This window comes from Sapajus apella, unplaced genomic scaffold, assembly GCF_009761245.1.
Source record: "Sapajus apella isolate SASKATOON/1434 unplaced genomic scaffold, GSC_monkey_1.0 scaffold63, whole genome shotgun sequence".
NCBI lineage: Eukaryota > Metazoa > Chordata > Mammalia > Primates > Cebidae > Sapajus > Sapajus apella.
In genome coordinates this window covers 7,398,015-7,418,973 of record NW_022437003.1, presented here as the reverse complement: position 1 = coordinate 7,418,973, position 20,959 = coordinate 7,398,015, and the positions used below count along the sequence as shown (strand labels likewise).

The 20,959-nt window shown below is 44.2% G+C and overlaps 1 protein-coding gene across 4 annotated transcripts in view; it reads left to right on the top strand.

Annotated features, from left to right (window-relative positions):
* Nucleotides 1–12,048, top strand: part of CAP2 (cyclase associated actin cytoskeleton regulatory protein 2) — a 146,911-nt gene extending 134,863 nt beyond the window's left edge. For 3 of the 4 annotated variants that reach the window (XM_032247653.1, XM_032247654.1, XM_032247655.1), the window contains 4 exons: nt 1,248–1,371; nt 1,471–1,553; nt 7,494–7,634; nt 10,622–12,048. In XM_032247653.1, the coding sequence (XP_032103544.1) occupies nt 1,248–1,371; nt 1,471–1,553; nt 7,494–7,634; nt 10,622–10,705 (432 nt within the window). In that variant the 3' untranslated portion in view covers nt 10,706–12,048. The remainder of the gene's footprint in view (nt 1–1,247; nt 1,372–1,470; nt 1,554–7,493; nt 7,635–10,621) is intronic. The other variant, XM_032247652.1, reaches the window with a different exon arrangement.
* The last annotated feature ends 8,911 nt before the right edge of the window (nt 12,049–20,959 follow it).

Here is a 20,959-nt window from a genome sequence, read left to right as displayed (position 1 = left end):
TCTTTTCTTCAACTTTTTAAATTATTTTGTAAGTGGCTGTAAAATACACGTAACATAAAATGAACTGTTCACCATGTTTAAGTGTCCAGTTCAGTGGCATTCATGGTTGTGCTGCCCATCACCACCACCCAGCACAGAACTCTTTTCATCTTGCAGCACCGAAACTCTGTACCCTTAAATACCTCCCTATTTCTACCCCACACCCTCCCAGCCCCTGGCAATTGCCATTTTACCTTCTGTCTCTATGAATTTAGCTATTCTTTCTGTAAGCTTTTAATCAGGCAGCAAGACAGACCATTAATATATGATGACTGGGCACAGTGGCTCACACCTGTAATCCCAGCCCTTTGGGAGGCTGAGACCAGCGGATCATGAGGTCAGGAGATCGAGACCATGTTCGCCAACATGGTAAAACCTCGTCTCTACTAAAAATAAAAAAATTAGTTCGTGGCACGTGCCTGTAATCCCAGCTACTTGGGAGGTTGAGGCAGCAGAATCGCTTGAACCTGGGAGTCGGAGGTTGCAGTAAGCCCAGATCCCGCCATTGCACTCCAGCCTGGTGACAGAGCGAGACTCTGTCTCAAAAAAAATAAAGAAAATTAAATATACACACACACACATATATATATATATATATGGAACTGAAAAGTCTGTGCCCCACTTTGATGTGCTGCGAGATGTTTCATTCAGTCTCACAGGTAGAGGGATTGATACCACTGTACCCTACTGCTGCCACCCGCCACTGTCCGGGCTAAGTGTGTGAGCAGGACATAGGCACTTCAAATGGGAGGGAGAGCTGGTGTCTCCTGCTGATCTGGAGGGCTTCCCTAAAGATGAAGGACAAATGTCCGTGGAGAGTTATCATCGCCTTGAAAACACGTGGGGCTTAGACCATTGCTGTGACCCTTCATCAGCCCTGTGTGCCCAACTCCTGTTTGACACAGCAGGTTTTGCTTGCAGCATCAAGTCCAGACTTGGCATCAAGGTCTCAACAAAAAGCTCTCACATCCCTGCTGCAGCCTCCCACCTGCTAGGGTGCCTGAGACCTGATGTTTACAAAGAGATACTGACCTGCTTCCAAGAAGTGGTTTCATTTTTCCCATCATAACAATGACAGAGGAAGGAGATGGTTTTGAAAGAATATATTGTAAAGCCATATTTCAGGCTGAGCTCATAGTAATTTCAGAGTGCGGTGGATTCCGTTTGTATATCCTTATGTTTCATATTTGTATTTGTTTTAATTCTAGGAATACCAAGAGGACAGGAATGACCTTGTGATTTCAGAGACTGAGCTGAAACAAGTGGCTTACATTTTCAAATGCGAAAAGTCAACTCTTCAGATAAAAGGGAAAGTAAACTCCATTATCATTGGTAGGGCAGAATTATGGCTCTCTGGTTATTATGATGTTATATAAATAAGTCGTATGTATTTAGTGGAGTTGGTTTCTCGGTGTGTTTTTTTTTCCCTAGACAACTGTAAGAAGTTTGCCCTGGTATTTGACAATGTGGTGGGCATTGTGGAAGTGATCAACTCCAGGGACATTCAAATCCAGGTGAGCAGCTTTTCCAGCCACACTCTAAGCTGTGGCCTGGCACAGACCATCCGCTCTGCCTGCAGGAAAGGGCCTTGCGCTCCTGTGGCCACCCAAAATACTCCTATTCCTGTTTCTTCTGGACCCAGCTCTGTCATCACCTCCTCGGCACACCCCTCTCTTACTTCTCAGTGTTAGTTCCTCTTTTCAGTCTCTTCTGACAGATCCCATTTTATGTTTCCACTACCGGCACGCCATCTCTATTTCAAGGACAGCTAACTGGCCTGGCTCGGTGGCTCACACCTGTGATCCCAGAACTTTGGGAGGCCAAGGCAGGCAGATCACTTGAGGTTGGAGAGCTCAAGACCTGCCTGGCTAACATGGCAAAACCCTGTCTATACTGAAAACACAAAAATTAGCTGGCCGTGGTTGTGGGTGCCTGTAATCCCAGCTATTCAGGAGGCTGAGGCAGGTGAATCACTTGAACCTGGGAGTCAGAGATTGCAGTCAGCTGAGATCATGCCACTGCACTCCAGCCTGGGAAAAACAGTAAGACTCCATCTCAAAAAAAAAAAAAAAGGACAGCTAACTAATCTTTGCACAGTACCTGCACATAGTAGGCATCCAGTAAATGTCTGTTGAGTATGATTTGAGTGAATCAACTAATGCATAAATAAAAATACTGTGAGACTCTCCTAGTATGATTAGCATCATTCCAAAGAGAACTTTTTTCTCAGAAAAAATTGGTCCTGGATCATGAGGAGGAAAAGTTTTTCTAAACAATCGGTGAGATCAGAAAAACAACCTGGGAAGTAGGGTTGGAGTTGAATTTACAAAACAGAAGAAAATCTGTCAATTAAAATCTTCAATAATTTTGGTTTAGCCAGATGGAATTTTATAATATACCAAAATCTAAAGGACTTCTTGGTTTTGGCCAATTGTAACTTCTATCTTTTTTTTTTTTTTTTTTTTTTTTGAAGACAGGGTCTTGCTTGAGCCTAGACTGGAGTGCAGTGTTGTGATCATAGCTCACTGCAGCCTCAAACTCCTGGGCTCAATTGATCCTCCCACTTCAGCCTCCTGAATAGCTAGGACTACAGGAGTGTGCCACCATCTGGCTAATTTTTTTATTTTTTGTAGAGATAGGGCCTAGCTATACTGCCCAAGCTGGTCTCGAACTCCTGGGCTAAAGCGATTCTCCCACCTCAGCCTCCCAAAGTGCTAAGATTACAGGTGTGAACCATCATACACAGCCCCATAACTTCTATCTTTAATTACATTTTTTTCATATTATTATCCTTACTATCTGATATTTCCTAATAATGCTTGTTAAAATTGGATCTGGTTTTAGGGATCTTTTTCTTTTTTGTTGTTGGGCTTCTTACCACTGACACTTTTAATTAGAGTATGTTTGAGTGTATGGTTTACATTTCACTGCGCTTTAAGAAGTTGGGGCTGGGTACAGTGGCTCATACCTGTAATACCAAGAATTTGGGAGGCTGAGGCAGGTGGATCACTTGAGCTCAAGAGGTCAAGACCAGCCTGGGCAATATAGGGAGACCCTGTCTCTACTAAAAATAAAAAAAAATTACCTGAACATGGTGGCAGGCACCTACTTGGGAGACTGAGGTGGGAGGATCCCCTGGGCCCAGGAGGTCAAGATTGCAGTGAGCCATGATCAAGCCACTATACTCCAGCCTGTGTGACAGAGGTAAACCCTGTCTCAAAAACAAAAAATGGCAAATAAGACAAGAATCGTTGCCCACATGAAGCCTAACATTCTGGCAACCCTCTCTCCCAGTTTCGTTTTCCTTTTTTATTTTGAGATGGAGCCTCGCTCAGTGGCCCAGGCTAGAGCACAGTCTTGGCACGATCTCGGCTCACTGCAACCTCTACCTCCCAGGTTCAAACAATTCTCATGCCTCAGCCTCCTGAGTAGCTGGGATTACAGGAACCCACCAGCACACCCAGCTAATTTTCTGTATTTTTAGTAGAGACAGGGTTTCTCCATGTTGGTCAGGCTGGTCTTGAACTCCTGACCTCAAGTGATCCGCCTGCCTCGGCCTCCCAAAGTGCTGGGATTACAGGTGTGAGCCACAGCACCCAACCCCAGGTTAGTATTTCTGATCACCACATTTATTCATTTAATAACACCGCTTTCCCCTCAAACTATTATGCATGAAAATGTTAAGGAAATCCCTCATCTTCAGAAAAAGCCCAGTACCTCAAAGATGATCATGGTTCATAGAAACCTAATGAGAACACACTTTCTGAAGAGCTGTTTTGGATGGTGGGAGTTCCTATGTAAAAAACCAGACTTTTTCCCACTTTATTTTTAGTTTTATAAAACTAGAACTAACAATAGTGAAGTAATATTTGATGGCAGAGGTAAGAGGACATGTTTAGCCATAGTCATGCAATCGTGTGTTACAGGTGAAAGCATCTCAGAAATAATACAGTCTAACACACATAACACAGACACACCTTAATTTTAGAGAGTTTATTTCAAGCTCCCTCTTATTCTTACAGAAATTGAGCTTAGGTAGCAACGGTTGAAACCATATATAAGAAGTTAGCATTTTTTAATGTAAATACATCACATTCAAAATACACAACCAAGTAAATTAAGTATAAAACCTGAAACTAGGGAGAAAATAGGAAGTTCTAAATATTCATCATGATTCTGGGGGGAGAAAGTTATCCTAAACCAAGAAGAAATAGAAGAAATTTTCAAAATAGATAGGCAGATACGTCTACCTAAAAATTTAAAACTTCTGAATGCCATACAATGGAATATTATGTAACCATTTTTTAAAGTGATCTAGAAAGATATTTTATTAGGAGAAAATAATAGTCTTATACCATTATGTAGCGCATGGTTTCATTCTTCTAAATGTACACATGTAAATACTTATATATGCACACATACATATATATCCTAGGAAAAAGTCAGAAGGAATATACTACATTTCACAACTGAGTTAAGAGTATCTGTAGAACTCCTGTAGCAAAAATCATACTTCATTTGAAGCTTTAGGATTCACATTAAAATCAAATTCACAGCAATGAAGATGCATGGTTAAAAAAAAAAAAAGAAGAAGAAGAAAATAGAGGCAGAAACAAGAAGAGAATTACTTCTGTCATTGCTTCTGTTTAATAATGCATTAAAAGTTGTAACCTATGTAATAAAATAAGAAAAATAATTGAGAGATATAAAATTGGAAAATGAAGAGACAAAAATGTCCTTATTTCTCAACAAAATAAGTGCCTTTATATAAAACCCAAGAGATTCAAGAAACCATAAAACTAAAGAAACATTCAGCAAGATAGTAGGATATAATGTGAACATGTAAAAATCAATAGCATTTCTTTCTACCACAAATACGTTTTAGAAAATGCAATAGAGGCTGGGTACAGTGACTCATGCCTGTAATCCCAGCATTTTGGGAGACCAAGGCAGGTGGATCATGAGGTCAGGAGATCAAGACCATCCTGGCTAAGACGGTGAAACCTCATCTCTACTAAAAATACAAAAAATTAGCCAGGTGTGGTGGCATATGCCTGTAGTTCCAGCTACTCAGGAGGCCGAGGCAGAAGAATCACTTGACCCTGGGAAGTGGAGGTTGCAGTGAGCCAAGTACAGTGCATTGTGCTGCTGTACTCCAGCCTGGACGACAGAGCAAGACTCTGTCTCAAAAAAAAAAGCAATAGAAAATAAGGTTGAAATAGCTATGTTGTTGCTATGTGCAACAAAATTGTAAGGAACCTAGCAAAAAATTAAACAGAAATAGGAGACAGTTACAATAAATGCAAGAGTGATGTTGTAAGTAAATGGACAGGAAGACATCCCTATCAATGGTCTTAGTTATTTAATGTGAGTTTAATAAAATTCAGCTCAAAATCTCAACAGTTTTAAATGAAAAATGTTCTTAAAATTCATTTGTAAAACAAATGGACAAGAATAGCCCAAACAATGTGAAAGATGAATGAGGTAAAGGGACTTGCATACCTGATATTGACTCACTGTAAATGCTATATTGTTTGTGGTTTACAAAAATAGGTAAATGAAACAGATTGGCACACCCTGAAATCGATAGATGCATAGATGGAAATTTGTATTTTAGGACAATTGATTATCCTTGTGGGAAAAAATACACTGAATTCTACCTCACATCATACATAAAAGTATAATGCTAATTGTGAAAAATTAGCATTTCAACTTTGATAATAACATGTAGAAGAAAAATTTTATGCCTCAGAGTAGGAAATAATTAGAGTCAAAAACCACAAATCATAAAGAAAGGACTGGTCATTTTAACTACATTAAAATTTATATATTTAACAGAAGACATCATATACAAAGCTGAAAGACAAACCATTGACTGAAGAAAGATATTTACAATGCAAATAATCAAAAAGGATTTGTATCTAGAGTTTATAAAGAACTTAATAAGAAAAAGGCTGCCAGGCACAGTGGCTTACGCCTGTAATCCCAGCACTTTGGGAGACTGAGAAGGGTAGATCACCTGAGGTCAGGAGTTCGAGACCAGCCTGACCAACATGGTGAAACTCCATCTCTACTAAATAAATAAATTAGCCAGGCATGGTGGTGCATGCCTGTAGTCCCGGCTACTCAAGAGGCTGAGGCAGGAGAATCGCTTGAACCTGGGAGGCAGAGGTTGCAGTGAGCCAAGATCACGCCATTGCACTCCAGCCTAGGCAACGAAAGTGAAACCTTGTCTCAAAAATAAATAAATACATAAATAAAAATAAAAAATTTAGAAAGCACATCTAGAAATTACCAAAACGTTACTGCAGACACATTCTTGAAATACAGATATATGTGCCATATTATAATTTGTGGGAGAGCACAATGTGTACCTGACCTTGAACTACCCCCGCATTTTTTTGATTTTTTTTGCACTGGCACTCAATTCCAGTTCAGTGTCCAGTTTCTATGGAGAGAGCGGAGGAAACAGAGAACTAGAATGACCTGGCCAGACTCCCCACAAGGAATTCTTTACATCACTTGCACCATCAATAGGAGTTGCTCCTGGTTTGCAGCCAGCCTTTTCTCCACGGTGAAAGAAGAGATGTCTTTATCACTTTAATTACCATGACAAGAAGGAAAATTATAGAGTTGTAATATGGTCTTTGGGTGAACAGTCTGCCCTTATGGAGATTTTAGGGGGGATGTCTGAAAACTGATTGTTAGAAGAGAAATTTAAAACCGATCAGAATTTTTATAGTACTTCGATATTTATAAACAATACAAAGAATCGCCGCCTCTTTTGTATGATTCTATTTATTTGTATAACAAATATCCTGAGCCGAGTCCCCAGTTTTGGCTCCTGAAATGAATACATTTCAGAATACCTAGACATTCATCTCATGTAAGCCTCAAATTCAGCCACTGAGATTTTTATCCTGCAAAGGACTTATGTGAAAAGAATGGTAGTGTCCCTTATTTAAGTTCAGGAAAAATCTACTCAATTTTTACTTAAGAATAGTTTTGCCTGTAAGTGACAACATTCGAACTTCTTTTAATCCTAGTTTCTTAGAGATTTGTCAAAAGTAAAATTTCAAGCAAATGAATGTAAATGCATCTTGTTTCTTTTATCATGTAATCAAATACATGTTTCAAATCCACTAACAAGGTTGTGAGGTTTTTCTGAATATCTAGCTGCTGTTTCCAAATTAATTGCTTAATTTTGTCTCAGGAAAGAGACCCTGAGGTTTGAGAATCCCCTTGTGTGGTCCTTTTTATTCTGTCCCCAAATGACACCTATCCTATTCTGCCTGAAGACTTTGCCATTTCCCGCCTCTCCAGCTCTGACCCAGTGAATCTTAATGCTTTGTTAAGCCCAAGTTAAAGCCAAGAGGAATGGCGATTGTATTTCTTTGAGGGCAGTGTTATTTCTGTTTCTTTCCTTTGGTCCCAGATTTTTTTCCCTGTTTCAGGTAATGGGGAGAGTGCCAACAATTTCCATTAATAAGACAGAAGGTTGCCACATATACCTCAGTGAAGATGCATTAGACTGTGAGATCGTGAGCGCCAAGTCATCTGAAATGAACATACTTATCCCTCAGGATGGTGATTATGTAAGTATCTTTCTAAAGCTGTCAAGAATTTTTCTTGAGCCTTCATTATTAACATTCTTAGAGATTGATTAATCAACTACCAACCTGCGAGCTTTATTTGTAGCATAACTCACAGGCAGAAGAGGCATTCAGGGAGCTGTCTTACATATCGCTTGCTGCCTATTAGCTTTTTGACTGTACTCCCTCCTAGATTTGTGATTCTCAAGATAGTGTCCTAATAATTACTTTAACAGACTAGCTTTTATCAAATAGCACAGCATGGGCCGGGCACAGTGGCTCACGCCTGTAATCCCAGCACTTTGGGAGGCCGAGGTGGGCAGATCATGGGGTCAAGAGATCAAGACCATCCTGGCTAACACAGTGAAACCCAGTCTCTACTAAAAATACAAAAAATTAGCTGGGTGTGGTGGCACACACCTGTAGTCCCAGCTACTCGGGAGGCTGAGGCAGGAGAATAGCTTGAACTCAGGAGGCAGAGGTTGCAATGAGCCACGATCACACCACTGTACTCCAGCCTGGTGGCAGAGTGAGAGTCTGTCTCAAAAAAAAAAAGATGAGTGTAAGTCAAAACCTGAGTGTTCATGATAAAAACCAAGGTCTTGCCTCTTATAGCTCGATTACCTTGTGACCCTCTCTTATAGGTCAATTACCTTGTGGCCCTCTTCATGTGTTCTCGGTTGGAGCTGGTAGGGAACAACACAGAGGCCCTGCCATGGGCATTATGGTGTGGGAATGGGTGGAGGGGATGATTGATCTTGAAAGAAATTGGTCTCCCAGGGAAGACCCGTTAGCATATTACTAACCCCTCACTGCTCGGAACAGATTTGGGACACCTGTAGTGCGGTTACTGTCAAAGCGGTGCCCTCATCCAGCACCTTCCCTACCTGGCCTGGTTTTTAAGAACAAACACCAAGACTTGTCTACTCATCCAGAAGAGCCCCAGAAGGAATACTGGCTGCACAAACACACACACATTATTTAGATTGTGGGTTCTTTACTTCAAGATGTTTCCATTGCAGATTTTACTCAAGAAAAATACATCACTCATTCTAGCAAGGGCTTTGCCTTTTGTTTTGTTTATTTATTTATTTATTTGTTTGCTGGTTTGTTTTTTCAGACAGGGTCTTGCTCTGTTCCCCAGGCTGGAGTGCAGTGGTGTGATCATGGCTCACAGCAGCCTCTGCCACAATCAGTCTTCCTGCCAAGTAGCTGGGACTACAGGCGTATGCCACCACACCCTGCTAATTTTTGTATTTTTTGTAGAAACAATATCCCTGAGGACAGGCAGAGACAAAGGGGAGGGTGGGATTACCATCCCCACTCCTGGGAATCCTGTGCAAGTCTGCCAAAAGAGATGCCAAATCAGAGTGGCTCTTCAGCAGCACTACACTGTGTAAGGTTTGTCCTTGTACAGTGGGGTCTCACTATGTTGCCCAGGCTGGTCCCGAACTTCTGGGCTCAGATGAATTGTTGGCATCAGCCTCTCAAAGTGCTGGGATTATAGGCATGAACCACCATGTCTGGCCCATGCCTTTCCTTTTAAATGAATGAATGAATGAATGGCTTCATCCAGAAGAAAGAGTTGGATCCTACATCTGGGAAGATAGGTACCCATGTGTGTTCCACTGGAACGCCACAGTTCATGAGCGTAGGCATCAGTTTATCAGACACATGAGGTTTCAACAAGCACTGCATGGAAGTCTGAGGAGGCCCGGAAACTGGGTCCAGGGCCTCCTTCCCTTGGAGAGGTTTTTTTATCCTTTTGTGAAGGTCTTGGAGAAAACCTATCCTTCTTCCTTGCCTTGGAGGAGATCTTCTGTCCTCTTCTGAAGTGACTGGAATATCACTCTCTGGGAAAGGAGAGTGTTGACTCAGACTACTTTCTTTTGACTATTCTCTGTTATTCGTGTGTGTGCATTTGTATGTGTGTGCATTTTCCAATGGGAAGAGTAGGGTGCCATGGTGAAGGGTAACAAACATGTATATAACCCTAAGCTCATTTTTACAATTTATTCAAAGAGTAGAGAGCTACCTCTGGGATAAAACCATTCTTCTCCATGTGGCAGGGACCAGTAGCGTTGGCATCACCTGGGAGCTTATTGGAAATGCAAATTCTCATTCCATTCCCCAGACCTACTGAATCAGAATCTGCATTTTAATAAGATCCTGGGTGGAATCTGCATTTTATTATTATTTTGGGGGGGTGGGGGGAGGCGGAGTTTTCTCTCTTGTTGCCCAGGCTGGAGAGCAGTGGCACAATCTTGGCTCACTGCAACATCCACCTACTGGGTTCAAGTGATTCTTCCGCTTCAGCCTCCTGAGTAGCTGGGATTTATAGGTGTCTGCCACCATGCTCGGCCAATTTTTTGTATTTTCATAGTAGAGACGGGGTTTTGCCATGTTGGCCAGGCTGGTCTCGAACTCCTTACCTTAGGTGATCCACCGTCTTGGCCTTTCACAGTGCTGAGATTACAGGCATGAGCCACCTCACCTGGCCAGAATCTGCATTTTAATAAGATCCCAGTTGACTCATGTGCATGTTAAAGTTTAGTGGGCAGTAGTGGGTAAGATAGAGCCCAGGTTTGATTTCTGGATGTGCTGCTTACTGGCCACATTATTTGGGGCCAGTTGCTTCATCTCTCAGGCCTCTGTTTCCTACAGATGACATCCCAAGAACTCCTAGCTCGTACGGTTATTAAAAGAGATCTGCTGAGTTCATCTATGTCCGGTGCTTAGAGGATGCCTGGTTCATTACAAATGATGTTTTTAGCTTTAATGATGATACTGGCTTGAAGCGACAGAATTGACACATGTTATATACAAGTCAGCACGTGACAAAGACCTCCCTATGACGCAGCTTGCAATTCCATCGAATTTGTCTGTCATGTGGCACAAATCAGCCTCTCCATCTGTTTGCAAAAAAAAAGCCTTCGTTTAAATAACTTTGTTGTAGTTTAAGTCACTTTGTTGTTCTTGCCTTTTTCCAGAGAGAATTTCCTGTTCCTGAACAGTTCAAGACAGCATGGGATGGATCCAAGTTAATCACTGAACCTGCAGAAATTATGGCCTAACTTCCCGAGAGACCGAACCCCTTCACCTGAATACCTGACTCCCCCCTATCAAACAAACAAAAAAGCAGCAGTAAAGAGCTAGAAGTCGCAGTAGCCCCTACTGCGTTAGCTTTGGCCTCCAGCGATTCTGTGCTATAGACACAGCACTGTTTCTGGCACGCCTCAAGGGCATTTTGAAATATTTAACGTTTCCTCATGATTTGCCTTTGTGTGTGATTTTAGTTCCACGTGATGACTTGTGAACATTATGGATTTAAAGGAAAAAAAAAAAGAATTTTGTTCCCCTCATATCAGGAACACAGTAACTGATAGGTAAAAAGGCTGCATGATTCACTTTTACACTTAGTTTCATTGCTAGTTAAAAAATAATACCTTTGAGAATCTAAGATGTACATTTTTACCTTTTAGACAATTTCAATATAACATAGAAGTAGTAGTGTGCCCTGAAAAATGTACACGTTTTTTCTTATTGTTACCACATGTTCACCTTTATCAGCGTGGATATCGTCAGCATGAGTACATATTTCAGCCCACGCTTTTAAAAGATATGAGTCCATATTAAGGACCAAATTCAGTTCCTTCGTCCTTCAAAGACCTGTATTCTCTGTAGTTACTAAAAACTGAAAATAAATTTTCTTTATCCGTCTTAAATATTTTTCCACCATGTCATCTGAAAACTTACTTTTCTTGTGCATAAGAGATTCTTATGCCAAAACATTAATCAGGAGAAATTGTTTTTGGCTATGTAATACCTCTCAACTTTGCTCTAAAATCAAGCTCAGTTATTGTTTTCCAAGTTTGAAGCTGTTAAATATCAGATGCCTTGTAAATTACGTCTTTAATGTTTTATTATAGACTGATTTCCTCCTTTCCACCTGCCAGACTTGCTAACCAGGCTCCAAAGTGAACATGAAAAAGCCATACATGTATACTTCTCTTAAAACCTAAGGCATTGTCTGTTGGTTTGGCTTGCTGCTTCTATTTTGTAGTCTTGATAGTAGATGCCGCCTCAGCGTAAGAGTAGCTATGCTATTCCTTTGTATCTTTTCAGTATGTAGTGCTGAAGATCTGCAACTTCTTGGATCGCATTTAACGAATTATAGTCTAATGCTTGCAGGCCCAGTACAAGCATATATATCGTGCCTATTACAGCCTTTGGGATACATCATTTCCGTTTTTTAAATACCTTCTATATCCATATAGTATTCAAATTATTAATGCTCATGTACCTAGGTTTTGCTATAAAAGTTTTGTCTGTATGAATAATGTGGCTTTAGTAAATAATCATTTTTCAACTGTAAACTTATTCTGAAATAAAGTAAAATTCTAATTGTTTAAAAATTCTGGATGTTAAAATGATTTTTTTTCCACTTTGATTTGCCCCTTGCTCATGTGTCAGACTTAGGAAAGACAGCTGAGTCCTTCTGGTTGAATTAGAGAATGTATCCAGCATGCCGTCAGCTTCCCTGATGAGTGGCGTCTCCTGTGAGATAGATATCAGATAAAGCCATTTGCAGTTAGATTGACTGTCAGTCAGAAAATTCTAGAATTTAGTTTTGTAAATCAAGTCCTCTTCACTGAGAAAATCCTCCTCATAGATCTTCGTTAATGTAAACATCCCAGAATGTAAGTGATCCTATAAATACCATATATACATTATGAACATATAAATAACATAATAAATGTGTAAGTAAACTTCTAAAAGAAAATAGCTGAGACGACCCTAAAATGGATATATTATCTACCCATAATATTGCAATAATTTTGTACTGAGAAATAAATCCACTCATAATTCTTAGAAGCTGTCAACTGGCCTCAGATTTGATATCAGTCTTGCAGCATGCTTCACCTTATGTAATGAAAATCTGGACTTGAGGCTCAATGATTATTTTACCAGTCCTGTATTCCTTAAGCCAGGGGTCCCCAACCGCCAAGCTGCAGACTGGTACTGGTCCATGGCCTGTTAGGAACTGGGCGGCAAAGCAGAAGGTGAACAGCTGGCGAGCCAGAATCACCACCTGAGCGCCGCCTCCCGTCAGATCAGCTGCAGCATTAGCTTCTCATAGGAGTGTGAATCCTGTTGTGAATTGCGCATGCGAGGGATCTAGGTTGGGTGCTCCTTATGAGCATCTAAGACCTGATGATCTGAGGTGGAACAGTTTCATCCTGAAATTATGCCCCACCACTCCCCCAGCCCGTCTGTGGAAAAATTGTCTTCCACAAAACTGGTCCCTAGTGCAAAAAGATTGGGGCCTGCCGCCTTAAACCATCTACTTAAGTAACGTTGGAATAGGTTGAATTCAGCTGGTGATACTGTGGGGAATTAAAAAGGAAAAAAGAAAAAAAAAAGTAGGTTGAATTCTGGCTTATGCCTGTAATCCCAACACTTTGGGAGGCTAAAGCAGGTGGATCACCTGAGCTCAGGAGCTCGAGACCAGCCTGGCCAACATGGTGAAACCCCATCTCTACTAAAACTACAAGAATTAGCTGGGTGTGATGGCACACACCTGTAATCCCAGCTACTTGGTAGGCTAAGAAGGAGAATCGTTTGAACCTGGGAGGTGAAGGTTGCTGTGAGCCGAGATCACTCCACTGCGCTCCAGCCTGCGAAACGGGTGGAAGACTCCATCTCAACAACAACAAAAAGGTAGGTTGAATGTGTTGAAAAACCTTTGGCAATGTATAAGTGTTGTACTGGAGCGAGCATAGAAAGTCAACACCAAGACAAAAGTATGCCAAATTGCAGGGTCTTTATTGCCGGCAGCCACGGAGGACTCGCGTCTCTCCAACCCGTGGCCCCGAAAGGAGGGTGTCAAGACCTTTTATGCCCATAAACTGCGTCGGGGGTGAGGCTCGGGGTTGAGGGTGAGGGTGAGGGGCTTCAGACATTCCGAGGGCCAGGGGACTTTGGACATACAGATTGTTACTTAAGTGGTTCACAGGAGTCAAGATAAGCGTTAGTTTACCCATTGCCGGGGTAGGGTGGAAATTATAGACCTTAGTTACTTAAAACAAGTCACAGGGGCCAAGATGGTGGGTTTGGACCGCTTGCCTGTCACATCAGGGTTACAGAGAGCAGTTTCAACAGAAAGCCGAGGCGTGGTTGAGGTAAGCAGTTTTATGGGGCTTTTACCATGTCACATTCCCCCCTTGTTTTATTTACAGGAATTAAAACATTAATTCCTCCAGTAGGTTAGTATTGTTTGTTTGTTATAAGGGGGGGTTGCTATAGGGATTTACAGCACGGATTAGGGTGGCGAGGGTGGGACCTCAAGAGTGCACAAGCCTTAGCTTTAGTGAATCGGGGGAGGAGTGTTTGACTCCATTGTCGTCTTGGTGGGGCAGTCTTAACGTGGGTGTGATGAATCCAGGCCGTTCGTCCGTCCACCTTGAGTGTGGTGGCTGTGATTTGGATAACCGTGTAGGGTCCCTTCCAACGGTGGGGGGAGTCAGGCCGGAGGTGGCGAATCTTTTAACAAGGACAGAGTCTCCAGGCTGGAAGGGGTGTGTTGGCTGCTCTGTGAGAGCCAATGAGTTGGGACAGGTGTCCTTAATGAGCCGGTGTACCTGGGATTGAACAGACTGGAGTGCCTGGAAGGACTTAAGGAGTGTATAATTATGGACTTCGGCATGCACGGTATCCGAGGGTCTGGGGAGTAAGGGAGGGGGCCTGCCGAACGTGATTTCAAAAGGGGGAAGTCTTTCTGATAGGGTGTGCATCGGACATGGAGGAGGACCAAAGGAAGCAGGCTGACCCAGTTTTCACTGGTTTCTAAGATAAACTTTGTCAGGGTTTCTTTTAGGGTCCAGTTCATTTGTTCGACCTGTCCTGAGCTCTGGGAACGATAGGCACAGTGTAATTTCCAGGATATAATTTCCAGGGCCTTGGCTAGGCCCTGAGCAATTTGTACCGTAAAGGCGGGGCCCATTGTCTGACCCCAGCGTTAGAGGGAGGCCGAACCAAGGAACCAGGTCCTGTAATAGTTTTCTTGTGACCACCAAAGCAGTCTCGGACCTAGTGGGAAAGGCCTCGACCCATGCAGAGAACGTATCTATAAACACAAGGAGGTATTTATAGCCATTTGCCAGGGGTTTTGTTTCAGTGAAATCTATTTCCCGGTGCTCCCCAGGGCTAGCCCCTCTGAGTCCTACCTGGCTAGACCTAGTCCCTCCCGGATTTACTGAGGCACGTGCATCACACTGAGTGGTAATTCTCCTGACAAGTTCATGTAAGTAGGGAATGCAGTGTTTGGCTTTTAGCAGCTCAGTTAGTTTGGTCTGTCCTAAGTGAGTGGCCTGGTGTGTGTCCTTAACTAGGGCCCGTCCTAGAGCCTCGGGGACCACAATCCTTGTGTCCGGTAGAGTCCACCATCCTGTGGAATCTTGTGTGCCCCCTTGTTCTTTAGCAAAGTTTTCTTCATTAGTACGTGGGGTAAGGGGCAGGGTTGGGGCCGGCAGAGTCACAGGAAGAGTCAGAGGTTTTACTGGCCCCAAGGCTGCCTGTCTGGCTTGTAGGTCAGCCGCCCTATTTCCCCGTGCCTCTGGTGAATCTCCCTTCTGGTGTCCTTTGCAGTGCATCAATGCCACTGCCTTGGGCTTCCATATAGCCTCAGTAGGGCTAGGATTTCTTTTTTATTTTTGATGGTTTTTCCCTCTGAGGTAAGTAGTCCTCTTTCTTCGTAAATAGCCCCATGTACATGGGCCGTAGCGAAGGCATACCGGCCATCCGTGTAGATGTTCACAGTTTTTCCCTCCGCCCAGTCCGAGGCCTTTGTCAGAGCTATGACTTCTGCCTTTTGGGCCGAGGTTCCATGCGGAAAAGCCTGGGCCCGGATAACCCGCTCCAAGGTGACTACTGCTGCCCCGGCGTACCTGACTCAGTCGACCATGATACTGCCATCCGTCTGCAGTACCTCCTCCCGGTCCTGCAGGGGGACGTCGGTGAGGTCTGGTCGAGCGCGTGGAGGACGTCCATGTCTGTTGGCAGTCGTGTGTGGGCTCCTCCGGCTCGCTGTCTTGTAGCCTTTAAAAACTTTATGCGGGGCTGGTCCAAAAGTAAGGCCTGAAACTGAACCGTGCGGGCATTTGACATCCATTTTCCCAGAGCTCCACGGAGTCGTGACTCCACCGCGTGGGGTGCCACTAAATTTAACTCCTGCCCCAAGGTCAGTTTGTCCGCCTCCTTGACTAACAGGGCTGCAGCTGCCACCGACCTCAGACAAGCTGGCCACCCAGAGGTTATAGGGTCAAGTCTTTTTGAAAGGAAGGCGACTGGCCGGGACCATGGTCCCAACGTCTGGGTGAGCACCCCCTAAGTGACTCCCTGTTTTTCATGCACAAACAACAGGAAGGGTGTAGAGATGTCTGGCAAGGCCAAGGCTGGGGCCGTAGTCAGGGCAGTCTTGAGCTTGTCAAAAGCCGGTTGCTCTATCTCTGTGCAAGTCAAGGGCTGATTTCCTCCAGTGCAGTCACACAGGGGCTTGGCTATCTCGGCAAATCCCAAAATCCATAGTCTGCAGTACCCTACTGCCCCAAGGAATTCTTGAACTTGGCGTTTCGTGGTGGGGGTGGGTATTTGCAGCACTGCTTGGCCTCGGCTGGGTGCCAGTGCCCAGTTGCCCTTCTCTATGATATAGCCCAGGTAAGTAACTTTTGGCTGGCAGAGTTGGGCCTTTTTAGCAGAGACCCGGTAACCCAAAGTCTGTAGGGTCTTTAACAATGACTGGGTGGTCTCTTTACAGGCCTCCTGGGTTTTTGTAGCCAAGAGTAAGTCATCCACGTATTGGAGTAGGGTACACTCTGAGAACTCAGCCCGGAAGGCAGCAAGGTCCTGGCCAAGTGCCTCATCAAACAGAGTGGGGGAGTTTTTGAACCCCTGAGGCGGTCTTGTCCAAGTGAGTTGCCCTGAGACCCCAGTATCAGGGTCAGTCCATTCAAAAGCAAATATGGGCTGGCTAACAGGGGCCAGTGGGATGCAAAAGAATGCATCCTTGAGATCCAAGACAGAGTAATGGTGGTATTCCGGGCCCAAGAGACTTAGGAGGGTGTACAGATTTGGAACTGTAGGGTGGACAGTTCCCACTCATTTGTTTACCTCCCTTAAGTCCTGTACAGGCGGACAGTCCTTTGTGCCTGGTTTTAAGATGGGGAGCAAGGAGGTATTCCAGGGGGACTTACAGGTAGTAAGGATCCCTCCTTTTAGGAGTCTGGTTATATGCGGAGCAATTCCCCGTCTGGCTTCCTGGCTCATGGGATAGTGTTGTACCTGGACTGGAGGTGCCATTGCCAATATGGACCCCAGCTGGACCACGACTGGGGTACGCTGACTTGCCAAGCCTGGGGAATTTGTCTCGGCCCACACTCCGGGTACATTCTCTTGGAACTGGCAGAGGAGGTATGGTGTTGGTGGTTGATCTGCCTCTGAGGATAAAGCTTCCTGCAAAAGATCGTCATCTGACAGAGCACAGGTGATGAGGATTTGCCGAGGTGGCCCTGATGCCGGGGGAGGAGGACTTGAGAGGCAAGCCTGACTCTCACAGAAAGAAATATTTGCTTGAAGTTTGTGAAGTAAGTCCTGTCCTAGGAGTGGGTATGGACACTCTGGAATGGCTAAGAAGGAGTGGGTGATGGTGCCGTTCCCCAGATCAACAAGTCGTTTGCTGGTCCAAGGGCTTGTCGTGGTTTTTCCTGTGGCCCCCTGGATAATTGTTTTTTACTGGATAGTGGTCCCAAAGGCTAAGGACTGAGTAGGCTACCCGGTGTCGACTAAAAAGCTGACAGGTTTGTCACCAACTCTTAAAGTGACCCTGGGCTCCTGGAGGCTTAGTAAATAAGGGCCCCAGCCCCGTCAATCCTGACCTTCTAAATGGAGGATAGCCCTCAGTGGCTTTTTCTGAGCAGTTATTCGTCTTTTTCTCTCAGGGCGCTCATTTTTTCTAATGTTTTTCGTTTTTACAGTACACACATTGGTTTCTTTCTAAGAGGGGCCAGGGACCCCAGGGGCTGTTTTGCAAGGCCCCCTGCCCTTGTGGAATGACTTGTGTCTCCCAAAGGCTGCTATTACTGCCTTAGCAACTTTGTTTTGTATGCTCCAGGAGTATCCCTGTTATCAAAAACTTTCTGGGCAATTTCCAGCAATTGGGTTAAATTTATTCCCTGGAATCCCTCTAACTTCTGTAACTTTCTTTTAATATCTGGGGCTGCCTGGGAAACAAAAGCCAGATTGATGGCCCGCTGATTTTCTGCAGCCTCAGGGTCAACAGGGGTGCAGGTGCAGTAAGTGTCTTATAGACGCTCAAGGAAGGCAGCCGTGACCCCTGCGGACCCTGAGTTACAGTCCCTGCTGTGCAGAGGTTAGTGGGCTTGTGGGCCGCTCTTCTAGCCCCTTCTAAAAGATACCGGTGAAACGTGTTCAGAGCCTGGTGACCCCTCAAGGTGTGGGGGTCCCATTGGGGTCGGGTAGAGGGAAAAACCTTTTCAATTCGGTCCCGAGTTTTTTTGTTTTTTTCCTACTGTTCCTTGCCCTGGACCTATGATGGCTTCCAGGGCTTCCTGTCTAATTCTGCCTCTTTCCTCTGTGGTGAACAGAATCAGTAATAACTGTTGGCAGTCATCCCAAGTGGGGCGATGAGTCTGGAGTACAGATTCTAAGAGCCCTGTCAAAGCCTGGGGCTTCTCAGAGAACGGGGGATGTTGAGCCTTCTGATAGAACTTACTCCATTGTAAAACCCGGCCCCGCCTTAAGTTCCCCAGCCTCCCAGCATGACCCCCTCCCGGGGAATTTTCCATCTCAGCAGGTTCCTAAGCCGCCCCCTCTCGCCATCTTAGCAGTGTCCCAGCACGACCCCCTCCCGGGAACTGTTAAACTCAGCAGTTCCCCAACCCCTCCCCTCCTGCACAGCCCCTCACACTGGAAGCATCTGCCGGCTTGCAGGCCATAGAAACCCCTTTGCCACGCCACGGGTGCTGCGCGCCAATTTTGCCCATTCTTTGTTCACATCCCCTTCTCATCAAGTAACTTATATAACTGGAAGGTGATAGAAATCAAAGAGAGGGCAACCCCGATTGTTTCTTTCCGTTGAGGGTGCCTCTCCGACAGGAAGGACTGCCGGTGGCTGTCGAGCCCCGCTGCGGGTGTGCAGGGAGGACAAGGTTTGGTTACTGGTACTGTCCAGGGTGGTGCAGAGGGCCTTGAGTAGGGTGGAGGTAATTCCTGATCCTCCGCTGGGCAGGGAGAATGGCTGGCGCAGTAGGCCCCTTCCTTGGGCCGGCTAACATGACCTGAAGTCCAGCCTGTTCTATGCAGCGCTTCAGTGATGGGTGGTGGTCGGGGGGCGGGGGGGTCGTTGGACTAAATCCAACCATTGGTTAATGTATGGAAACTGGTAAGGGTATCCAGGAGTTTCTGCGACCATTTTTCATACAGCCTGGGTAATTTTTGGGTCATAGGTCCCAGTATCTGGCCACCCCACTCCAAAAGACGGCCATTCTAGTTCACATAAAGAGCAGAGTTTTCCAGGGGTTAATTTCACCCCATATTGGCCTGAGAACCCAACCTTGAAGTTGGTCGTCATGCATTGGAGCAAGGTACAAGGCTGGGAACTAAACGACCCCATTTGGTTTTTCCTTAGCCTTTAAATTCCCCCAGGAAATTTCACTGATTTACGACTGGCTTCACTGAGGACTTGAACCAATGACCTTGCAGTTGCAGGCCCTGTACCTTAACTACTCTGCTAATAGGACATTTGCATTACAAAGAGTCAGAAAGTTTTTTATTTTTTAACCTCAGGTACATACTGTATCTGACATTTCTCCCCATGTTATCTCTCCCCACCCTCCTCTCCCTCTCCATCCCCCACTGTCTCTCCCCTACCCTCCCAACTGCCCCCAGTGTGTGATGCTCCTCTCCCTGTGTCCATGTGTTCTTGTTGTTCAACACCCACCTATGAGTGAGAACATATGGTGTTTGGCTTTCTGTTCTTGTGTCAGTTTGCTGAGAATGATGGTTTCCAGATTCATCCAAGTCCCTACAAAGGACACTAACTCATCATTTTTTATGGCTGCATAGTATTCCATGGTGTATATGTACCACATTTTCTTTGTCCAATCTATCACTGATGGGCATTTGGGTTGGTTCTAGGTCTTTGCTATTGTACACAGGGCTGCATTGAACATACGTGTGCATGTGTCTTTATAGTAGAATGATTTATAGTTCTTTGGGTGTATACCCAGTAATGGATTGCTGGGTCAAATGGAATTTCTATTTCTAGATCCTTGAGAAATCGCCACACTGTCTTCCGCAGTGATTGAACTAATTTACACTCCCACCAACAGTGTAAGAGTGTTCCTATTTCTCCACATCCTGTCCAGCATCTGTTGTCTCCAGATTTTTTAATGATCACCATTCTAACTGGCGTGAGATGGTATCTCAATGTGGTTTTGATTTGCATTTCTCTAATGACCAGGGACAATGAGCATTTTTTCATATGTTTGTTGGCCTCATATATGTCTTCTTTTGAAAAGTGTCTGTTCATATCCTTCGACCGCTTTTGAATGGGGTTATTTTTTTCTTGTATATCTGTTTTAGTTCCTTATAGATTCTGGATATTAGTCCTTTGTCAGATGGGTAGATTGCAAAAATTTTTTCCCGTTCTGTTGGTTGCTGATTTGCTCTAATGATGGTTTCTTTTGCTGTACAGAAGCTCTGGAGTTTAATTAGGTCCCATTTGTCTATCTTGGCTTTTGTTGCCAATGCTTTTGGTGTTTTAGTCATGAAGTCCTTGCCTATGCCTATGTCCTGGATGGTTTTGCCTACATTTTCTTCTAGGGTTTTTATGGTGTTCAGATTTATGTTTAAATCTTTGATCCATCTGGAGTTAATTTTAGTGTAAGTGACAGGTAGGGGTCCAGTTTCTGCTTTCTGCACATTGCTAGCCAGTTTTCCCAACACCATTTATCAAACATGGAGTCCTTTCCCCATTGCTTGTTTTTGCCAGGTTTGTCAAAGATCAGATGGTTGTAGATGTGTGGTGTTTCTTCTGGGGTCTCTGTTCTGTTCCACTGGTCTATGTCTCTGTTTTGGTACCAGTACCATGCTATTTTGATTACCATAGCCTTGTAGTATAGTTTGAAATCCAGCAGTGTGATGCCTCTGGCTTTGTTCTTTTTGCTTAGGATTGTCTTGGCTATGTGGGGTCTTTTGTGATTCCATATGAAGTTTAAAGTGGTTTTTTCCAGTTCTGTGAAGAAGGTCAA